Raw genomic sequence first — 10832 nt, forward strand, 5'->3', positions numbered from 1 at the left:
TAAATTCAATATATATTATTTCATTTCCATTTAGTTTGTTGAAGTATTAAAATAACTCAAATTAAATAAAACTTAATAAAAGACCTATACAGACATAATAAATTCAGACATAATTTAACTAAAATTTAAATAACAAATACAAATAATACAAATCAAATGACAGTAGTTTATCAGTAATCCTAAAAAATAACACTGCCAAACACACGTTAAAAGACAATAACTTACACATAGTAAGAAATGGTTATAAAAACTGAAACAGAAGTGAAACAAGTAATAGGAAAGAGGAGAAATAAAAAGCGATACGTATCCTTTGCCAGTGTCCCTGCCCGGTGGAGTCGCACGGTAGAGTCGATGGTCTTTACACTCTTCGGTCTTCACACGAGGAGGCCTTCACGCGACGGCTGCCGCGGTAAACTAAGCTTTTTTTATACCCCTCTAACAAAATACTAAATTAATTCAGCTGGACACACTTTCCTTATTTTTTCCACAACAAATGGCCAAGCAAGCGCAGACACTGACAAGATACGCGATACAGAACGAGACCAAACGCGATATCAGCACGTCTCCACACAGTAAACAAAACAAGCGTTTCCTTGCAACGACAACTGCACTAAACACTAATGAGACAAGTAAATACACTTAGGAGCTGCTTTTAACTTCAGCTGATAAAGACTGCTTCTCTCAAAGAGTATTTCTTTACACTGTTTTCTGCTGGCGTTTGTTAATTTTTCCACAACAAATGGCCAAGCAAGCGCAGACACTGACAAGATACGCATACTGAAATTATTATTTCAGTCCATTGCCATGGCAAGTTTAATTTAAATGTCTATTTTTGAGTTTTAAATTATTTTTGTAGGAGTGATGCATAATTGCAATACTTCAGCAAAACGTATTTATTATTTATCACTGATTGTATCTTTTGAGGTATTTTAGTGAACAACGAGCCCAACCCATGTGTGCTGTCTTGATATTAAATATGCATTTATCTATTTTTGTTAATCTGCGGGCTTGAGTATTAGAATTGTGTAATGAAATGGCAGGAGCTGAGGCTGGTGTCCCGTTACTGGTCCTTACAGATGCATTATTCAGTATGCACTGTTATCTCCTCTGCCCTCCTGAGAGCCTTTAAGAGCCCTGAGCCAGTGGGTTGCTGATTTGTTGAGTTAGTTTCATGCAAACGGATAGATTATTATTATTATTTTTTTTTTTTTTTAAGTAAAAGCATTGGCACAAGATGCTGGAGTAACTCTCATAGCACTACACTAGCCAACAGAAGGAATTTGTTACTCCTGATGTCTCTTCAGAACGACCTGGTTCAGGTTTCCCAGCAGCTGGGACACAATAGATCAAGAGATTGGAGATGTATTCAGTGAACGCGTGATGAACAACACCGTATTTACACGTTGTTTAGCACTAACGTTATTAGAAGCGAGGGTCTCATGTTAAGTGATGTTCGTGAGAGTGTTACTGCTGTTCTAAACTTTCTACTGGTTTGAAACTATACTGACATCTGGTCAGGTCTAGGTTAACAGTAGCTCGGCTCTGGACATGAGTCAACAAATTGTGGTCCATAACAGCGTCTCTCGTAGCAGATGGAGAAAAGTGCTCAAAACCACCAAAGAGGAAGGTAAAACTCGAGCGGTAATGTTTTCTTAACTGTCCAGTTCTGCGTTTAAGTGCTGCTGATGCCTTGCTGTCTTGAATTATAGGTTAGGCTTAAGGTACAGAAGTTGATGTTTGAACCAGTGCTATTTTAGCCTTATGTATGTACTATTACAGTCTTTTTATATATTTTTAATTGGCTTTTATTTTTGTTTTCAGAATGTTTTAAATTCTACAATTTTTTATGTGCTTTTATTATTTTTTATGTTTCTATTTAGAATTTATTTAATTATTCTACTTAAAATTTTCAATATTAGTGTTAGTAATTTTATTACGTAGTACTTTAACTTATTTCAATTAGTTGAGGCAACATTTCTAATTTTAAGTTTTTCTTCTAATATTTCCATTTTATTTTATTTCAACTTTAATTACCAAAAACAGTTTTTATCCACCTTAGTTTTCAACGCAGAAGTAAGCCGTTTTCTGTGAATGTGCGAGACATTTCCTGCGGGGAAATAACGAGAAGAATATCAAAGTGCAATAAATGTTAAAACTGTTTGCACTACAAACCAGTGTGTTCATAATGAAGATAATACATTAAAATATTGTGGTAAGACATAGGGCTGGGCGATATAGCTAAAAAATTTATCAACGATATAATGTTTCATATCGTTCCGTATCGATAATTATTGAAATTTTTTTATAACCTTTTTTAAAACGAGCAATAGAAAAAAACTTAAATTTAACCACTGTATTTTTAAATTAACCCAATTTATTAAGACAACAAATATTTTTTGTTTTAACAGTCAAACACAAAATAAAAATTAAACGAATATCTAATTTCTAATGTTTTATATGCAGATTAAATAGGTCTGAAGGAAACTTTTGGCTTGTCTCCCGAAGCCACAGGAGGGCGCAATGAGCAAAATACTGCAGCACATTAAATTACCAACGCAAAGGAAATAACTGTCTATAAAAAGAAAAGGGTGCATTATGTCTAAATTAACTCATATAAATCAAACATAATTTCGTAAATTGCATAAACAATTATGAAAAAAACAGCATCATGTATTTATGCACTGCTTAATACAAGGAGCCGAATCGCCCATCGCACAGATTGCCTTTAAAAACATATGAGATGCAGTGAAACGGAATAAACCTCCACAAATTCGTGATATGTTTTCTAAAAGTTTAAACTGTTTTAACTTTGCATGGCTTTCTATACATCTCTTGTGTAAGACGTGAGAGCAGCAGTCATATTTGTCCATCTAAAAAATGCGCTGAATATGCGTTCTGTGAGAATGGTTTGGTTTTGGATTTAACCTAATCAAGATCTTCTAAGCATTGAGCTACTATATTTAATAAAAATATTTAATTATATAAAACATGCAACAACGTCACTTACATCATCATCACCGCATCTCGCGCTGCACTAATGACGCTCCCAGACGCACACCTAACATTTGATTGTACTATTTTTGCATTCAAATGAAAATGTTTAATTTAAATTCGACTAATATTAATTTTTGTATATTTTACAATTTTTTAATTCTCCATCACAGGCAGGCACAGCACTCAATTCAGCATGTGTTCGTGTTTGTGTGTGCGGTCTGCGTCACTCATAGCACGTGCCTATATCGAACATTTTTTCTATCGTTATCGAAGGTGTATCGTCGATAAATATCGATACCGTTTTATCGTCCAGGCCTAGTAAACACACCAGTTTGCAGTATCAAGCAGCAAAACGAGCTGTTTTGTACAGCTAAAAATAGCTGTAAGTGGATGAGATTGGAAGCCAGACTCATCACCGCATCTCGTGCTGCACTAATGACGCTCCCAGACGCACACCTAACATTTGATTGTACTATTTTTGCATTCAAATGCAAATGTTTAATTTAAATTCGACTAATATTAATTTTTGTATATTTTACAATTTCTTAATTCTCCATCACAGGCAGGCACAGCACTCAATTCAGCATGTGTTCGTGTTTGTGTGTGCGGTCTGCGTCACTCATAGCACGTGCCTATATCGAACATTTTTTCTATCGTTATCGAAGGTGTATCGTCGATAAATATCGATACCGTTTTATCGTCCAGGCCTAGTAAGACACACCAGTTTGCAGTATCAAGCAGCAAAACGAGCTGTTTTGTACAGCTAAAAATAGCTGTAAGTGGATGAGATTGGAAGCCAGACACATTCAATTTACAAATGGCCGCACCTGCTCTTACAGGAAAAATAAAGTTTTAGTTAATGATAACAACATTGGTAACAACATTTGAAACTGTGTTGTAAGACATTAAGCTCAACATGAAGTCAAATTAACAGTTTACCTTATTGTGCTTGGTTCATCTGTGCATGTTATTATAAAGACAAATATTGTTTTCATTATCTTAAATAAAAATGTATTTGTAGTGTATATTTCTCAAGGATCATGATGCTGAAAATTCAGCTTAGTATCACAGTAATAAATTACATTACATTTTGAAATATATTCAAATAGAACTGTTATATTGTAATAATAGTTCACAATATTGCTGTTTGTACTGTATTTAAATAAATGCAGCCTTGGTGAGCAGAAGAGACCCTCGGAAGCCAGACACATTCAATTTACAAATGGCCGCACCTGCTCTTACAGGAAAAATAAAGTTTTAGTTAATGATAACAACATTGGTAACAACATTTGAAAATGTGTTGTAAGACATTAAACTCAACATGAAGTCAAATTAACAGTTTACCTTATTAATAAGTGTCCCCTTATTGTGCTTGGTTCATCTGTGCATGTTATTATAAAGACAAATATTGTTTTCATTATCTTAAATAAAAATGTATTTGTAGTGTATATTTCTCAAGGATCATGATGCTGAAAATTCAGCTTAGTATCACAGTAATAAATTACATTACATTTTGAAATATATTCAAATAGAACTGTTATATTGTAATAATAGTTCACAATATTGCTGTTTGTACTGTATTTAAATAAATGCAGCCTTGGTGAGCAGAAGAGACCCTTAACTGTTGAATGCTGGTGTGTCTAATATACCTCATACTTAAAGGGGTCATATGATGTTGCTAAAAAGAACATTATTTTGTGTATTTGGTGTAATGAAATGTGTTTATGCGGTTTAAAGTAAAAAAAAAAACACATTATTTTCCACATACTGTGCATTATTGTTTCTCCTCTATGCCCCGCCTTTTTGAAACGTGTCGATTTTTACAAAGCTCATAGGTCAGAAAAAGCGAGGTGTGCTGTGATTGGCCAGATATCCAATGCGTTGTGATTGGCCGAATACCTCAAGCGTGAGACGGAAATGTTACGCCCCTCACCATACTGTTGATGCAGTGTCCTGGCCGGAGTGACGAGACAAAAACATTAAAAACCTGTTACAAACAAGGCATTTGTTGCATCCAGTGGGGACATAATTACTGATTATAATGACTTATACTGTCTTTTTACGTGTTGCGTTGCATAAACATAACCGCGTAAACATAAAACCCTGTCTGCATTTGTGATCGGAGAAATGACAAACAACAAGTGCTACTCTAGAGCTGAGGCTTGGATAGAGTGAGCTGAGGATGCGATGAATGAGCGGCAACCACATGTGACGGACCCCGGGCTCGACTCCGCTTTGTCCACGGTGAAAGTTGATGTATTCCCTCAGCGACCAGCACAGATCAGCTCTAGGCATGACGAAGCGGATATCGTCCTCTTTTGGAAGACCAAACAAAGTAGTTTCGCTTTCACAACATAGCACACAGCGTCTTCACGACATGGCTGCAGCGTCAACAATACTACAGTGAGAATAAAAGTTGCGCCGCCTTTCGTTGCATGAACATTTGGGCGGCGTTATGCAAATCTTCCCACATAGTGAGGTAGATATGTGGGGGCGTGTTAGAACGAGCCGTTTTAGGTAGGTGTGGCTGACTGAACTTTTATAAAGAATATCTCTTTGGATTTGAGACTTTAGTCTTTGCAACTTTACAGATCTTCTTTATGCACCAAGAGCTTGTAACACTCCAAAGAGAAAGGAACAATTGAAATCGCATCATATGACCCCTTTAATATAATACAATTGAATGATGGCAAAGGAGCCATACTCAAAATTGCTGAAATGCTATTAGCATGTTTTTGTACTCAAAATTCACCAGTTATTCTTGTACGCACTTGTAAACAAGTCTTTCTTGTCGTTTCTAGCAGGGCTGATGGCAACCAATAGCGATGCGTTTTCAGATACGGGTCTGGGATCTGGGGGCGTGGTCGATGGTGAAGAGGGGAGTGTCGGAATGCTACAGCGGGAGAATGGCCATCTGCAGGAGCAGCTGAGAAGCAGTGAGGAACTGAATGCTACACTTCGTAGTGAACTGGACCTCACTCGATCTGTCCTGAAGCACAACCCACAGAAAAAGACCAAAGACAAACAGTCGGAGCAGCAGAACACGTCAGAGAGCATGACCATCAACTCGGGTAGAGTCCGAGAGCTTCAACGTTATAGAATGTAAATAGATGCAGAATTAGCTTCATCCACATTTATGTTCTCACTCCCTCGTAGATCTGTTAGTAGAACACCTTCAAGAGATCCGAGCGTTGCGTCAGCGTCTTGAAGAGACGATCAGAACCAATGAGAGACTCCGAGAACAGTTAGAAAGAAAGTTACAGGAAGCTGAAAAAGACTCAGGTAAACACACAAAGCATACACATTCATTTCATGTTTGAAGTTGCTCACGACGCTCCTCAAATCTTCTAATCACTCAAAATGTGTGTGTGTGTGTGTATCTGATGAGCAGCCACTAACATCTTCATCGCTGGTTCTGAGGAGCAGGCTCACATCAGCAGTGAACTCCACTTCCTCCTCGCCCAAAACCACACACTCAAAGAGCAGCTCAACCAGGGAGCACGAGGTAGCATAGGCTCTAAACTGTTAAAACTGCTTCTGGATGTGATCTGTCAGCTGTTGTCACAGATGTGTGGGTTTTAAACAGATAAACAGAAGGAGAACGACCGCCTGAGGGAGACTTTGGCCAGACGAACTGCTAAACTAGAGCTGAGCAGAAAAGAGTGTGAAACACTGAAACAGGAAAGAACACAACTACAAGACAACCTGTATAGGTAATGCATACGGGACATCCATCCACCGGAAATTGTGTTTCTTTATAAAAGAGATTAGCAGCAGATACAGTGGTTTGGTATCATGTAATGTGTGTATCATATGTCATTCTCAGTGGGACTGTGTAATGTTTTAATTATTGCAATTATTTGTAATCCAGGAGGTAAATGTGTAATTGGCTAATTAGTTTCATGTTACGGACACACACACACACACACACACACACACTCATTATGTCGTCCCTGAATTTTTCAGTTGTTGCACATCAGTGTTTCCTACATCTTCATTTACATCTACAAATGAGTGTCTTTATCTAGGATCAACCAGTTAATATTTGAATGGTTTTAAATCTTTCAAACAACTGCTAAAAGCCCGTTTTAAGTCTGATTAGATTTTTAGAGTGATTCAATATTTAATGCTGTAAACATTCTGACTGATTCATTGAATCGGTTGATGCAGTAATCATTCTGACTGATTCATTAAGTTATTTATTTGTTGATGCAGTAATGGTTCTGACTGATTCAGTAAGTGACTCAGTGATTAATGCAGTAAGCACTCTGTCCGATTCATTTTGACTGATTCAGTAAGTGATTCAATTTTTAATGCAGTAATTGTTTGCACTCATTCAGTGAGTGAGTTGGTTGTCTGACAAATTCAAATCTGTTTAATTCAGACTCATTTGTAATTTGGTTTGACTTATTCAAATAAAATAAACCATCTAAAAAATCTGACATCGAACAGTTGCATGAATGATAGTTTTACATGCAACCAGTGAGGATAACATAAGTTATTTTGTGCATGCACTGATATGTGTGTGTGTGTGTTTCAGATTGCAGTGTGAGAACAGTCATCAGAGGCAGCAGTTGTGTGACACCCAGCAGCTCTTGCAGTCTGTGCGTGTGGAGCTGCAGGTGCATGATCACATGAAGAACTCCACACACACTCACACAGGTGTGTTCAAACACACACACACGCACGCACACACACACGTGGTTTGAGACGCCCCTGATATCTGTGTGTGTGTGTGTTCAGGTGAGGGCCATGGCTCTGGATCTGAGAGCGGTTCAGCAGCGGATCTGAGCGAGCTTTTGGCTGAGATCAGAAAGCTGCGTGTTCAGCTGGAGAGAAGCATCCAGATCAACACCACACTGACACAGAGACTGGAACAACAGCTGCTGACCCGCACCGACCCCAGATCAACCATTAACATCAACTACCTGCTGCCTAAAACAGGTACACACACACACACACATCACAAACAAGTGTCTTTATTTGAAATGCGTTAATTATTAGGGATGCACCAAATATTCGGCAACCGAAATTATTCGGCCGGGAAAAAAAAAATCTCTTTCGGTGTTTGGCCAAATAAGTGAAAAGGCCGAATAATATGTACCGAACAATGACTAACACGATCAAATAGAGGCACGCACTAATGCAGCAAACATGACGGCAGTGTGAAAGTATTTAAAACTATCAGAGAAAGACGCAGAAATCATTACAAGCATGAAGCACCGACAGCAAGAGACTGTTTAGTGCTGCATCACGTCTCTGATGAGAAGAAGAGGTGGCTAATGCTGGTGGTTAGGTTACTGTATGATGATTGAAATCGCAAAATTACCTCAAACGAGCTCGCGGCGCCAGGGTTCAAAATCCAAAGCGTGAGGAAAAGCTGCGCTGGACTTGTTACTCGTCAGTTGCTCAGTAACATTTTTTTAAAGGCATGTGACAATGTGATACGTTTGACAAACATTTTCCCAAATTCGTAATGAGAATCATTTATAAATCTGCATGCTGTTGTCAACAAAAAGAAGCACTGAGATCTTCCTGCGGGTTTCTGCCAAAATAAAAGCCGAGAAAAAGCAACAACTCCATCGACATTCATAAATGATAGTATTGTAATTTTACTGTTGTTCTGTAAAATAAAATAAAAATGTAAGACAATAATAATGATAATTAATAATAATTACCCGATAAAAGTTCTGTTAATACATTTATTATAACATTCACACATAGTGTTCAAATTTGGATCTGTAATAGGCTATATTCTGATGTTTTAAAAGAATTCTCTTCTGCTCAGCAAGGCTGCCTTTATTTGTACAGTAAAAAATAACCTAAATGCCTGATTCAAGTCTCAAAAATATAATTGGTATAATGTCTGCTAGAATGTTAAAAAAAATGTTCAGTGTTAAGTAAATATTTTTAAATTGCTGTTTTGTAATCGATTTTTTTATTTAAAAAGCAGGACAAAACAGTAAAAAGCACATTTTGGCGATTTAATTAATGCAATGGTGAAAAAAAAAGGCAAAATAGGCCTACATGTGGGAAAAATGTGAAAAACCATATTCGGTATTCGGGCTTCGGCCCAGTGTTTCATTTTGTTCGGCTTCGTTCAAGAATTTTTATTTCGGTGCATCCCTAATATTTGAAAGCAATTTTGTTAAAGCAAGAAATCTGATGAGGTTACAGTGATTTTACAAAGTAAACTGTAACACAAATGACAATGTGTCAGTAGCAGAATAACAAAGTCTTCAGTAAATACTAGTAATTGGAAGAGGCAGATTCTAGAAATAAATTGTTAAAGCAAAAGACAGAAATTTATTTTTATTTTGTTTCTTTCTTTCATTCTTTGTTCTTTTGTTAATTTTCTTTCATTCTTTCACTCTTTTGTTCTGTTCTTTTGTTCATTCTCTCTTTTGTTCTGTTCTTTCGCTTTCTTTTGATCAATCTTGTTTGTTCTTTCTCTTTCTTTGTTGTTTTGTTCATTCTCTTTCATTCTTTCTTTATTTTGTTCTGTTCTTTCGCTCATTCTTTCGATTGATCTTTTATTTGTTTGCTTTGTTCATTCTTTTCTTTTTTGTTTTTTTATATCTGTCGTTCTTTCTGTTCTTTTGTTTTTTCTTTATTTCAATCAATCTTTATTTTGTTCTTTTCATTTTTTTTGTTTGTTCTTTTGTTCTTTCTACCTTTTTTCTTTCTGTCATTGTGTAATTTGTTCTTTCTTTGTTTCTTTCATTCTCTCTCTCTCTCTCTCTCTCTCTTTTTCTCAGATGAAGCTGGTAAATCAGATGTTCTTCACTTGCATACAGACGCGTCCAGTGCTGCACATGGTATGCATCTTTGAATTTTTCTGCTGTTTGTATGTTTATAAAGATATTGGTTAGTTTATGAACAGATTTACATTGCAATTATGAATCTAAAGAGCATGAAAATTAATAAGAAAATGCAGCCTGTTTATAGGACAAATGATCAATTACATTGTTTATACATCGTAGTAGTTTTTGTTGTAGTGGCATTATGTGGGTTTGTGAATGATAAGTTATTATTTTATACTATTTATTGTTGTCATTGTCAGTCATTGTTAGTGTTATATATTATTCATTATTATATATATTTATTTTAATAAAATAAAAATACCATTACAGTAGAGAATTTAATTCAATAATCACAAAATAAAAGAGAATAAAGCTCAAAACATTGAGATGCAATACAGTAATGAGACTGCAGTTGGTGCTTAAATAATATGACAAAATCATTATGGTTAAAAAAATTGACTTTTTTTGTTTGCGAGTTCGCACATAAACCCTGAAAATAAAATGGTCATTTTCCACTTCTGTTTGTGTTCAGACAGCGGTAGTTCAGTGGACTCTGGTTCCCACGTTCCGTCCCGGCTGGTCCCGGGTCACCGGCTGTGGGCTGACAGACGTGGGCGTCACGTTCTGGGTCTGATAGAGGACTATAACGCCCTGCGCAAACAGATCAATGAAGCCAAGAGACTCACTGCAGATCTGGACACACAGATACACGACTGTGGCCGGGTGAGAACACACACACACTCACTCAGTCTGATGTGTGTTAGCGTCATGTTTCAGCACTGAATGTGCTTCCTGTATGTTCTCTGTGGTGTGTGTCAGGCTGTAGATCAGCTGAAGAGTGTCTCTGGCAGTGTGAACACTATGCAGCAGGCTCTGGAGGAGGCCGCTCGACTTCTCAAACTGCTCTGGAGAGTCTCAGTACCCTCAGGAGACTCCACACACACTCAACAGGTAACACACACACCATCCACTAAATGAGGACATACAGTAGACATCTGGTGTTTTTATTTATATAAAGCTTAAATATAATAACTT

The 10832-nt window shown here is 36.8% G+C and overlaps 1 protein-coding gene across 1 annotated transcript in view; it reads left to right on the top strand.

The window, feature by feature from the left end:
* LOC107599390 (myomegalin-like) overlaps positions 1 to 10832 on the top strand; it is a 38380-nt gene that overhangs the window by 27488 nt on the left and 60 nt on the right. Inside the window, exons 24-32 of the mRNA XM_016290970.1 lie at positions 5799 to 6065; positions 6151 to 6276; positions 6383 to 6499; positions 6581 to 6707; positions 7535 to 7656; positions 7738 to 7938; positions 9753 to 9812; positions 10330 to 10520; positions 10617 to 10748. Of these exons, the coding sequence (XP_016146456.1) occupies positions 5799 to 6065; positions 6151 to 6276; positions 6383 to 6499; positions 6581 to 6707; positions 7535 to 7656; positions 7738 to 7938; positions 9753 to 9812; positions 10330 to 10520; positions 10617 to 10748 (1343 nt within the window). The remainder of the gene's footprint in view (positions 1 to 5798; positions 6066 to 6150; positions 6277 to 6382; positions 6500 to 6580; positions 6708 to 7534; positions 7657 to 7737; positions 7939 to 9752; positions 9813 to 10329; positions 10521 to 10616; positions 10749 to 10832) is intronic.

Source organism: Sinocyclocheilus grahami, unplaced genomic scaffold, assembly GCF_001515645.1.
Source record: "Sinocyclocheilus grahami isolate Dianchi unplaced genomic scaffold, SAMN03320097.WGS_v1.1 scaffold265.1, whole genome shotgun sequence".
NCBI lineage: Eukaryota > Metazoa > Chordata > Actinopteri > Cypriniformes > Cyprinidae > Sinocyclocheilus > Sinocyclocheilus grahami.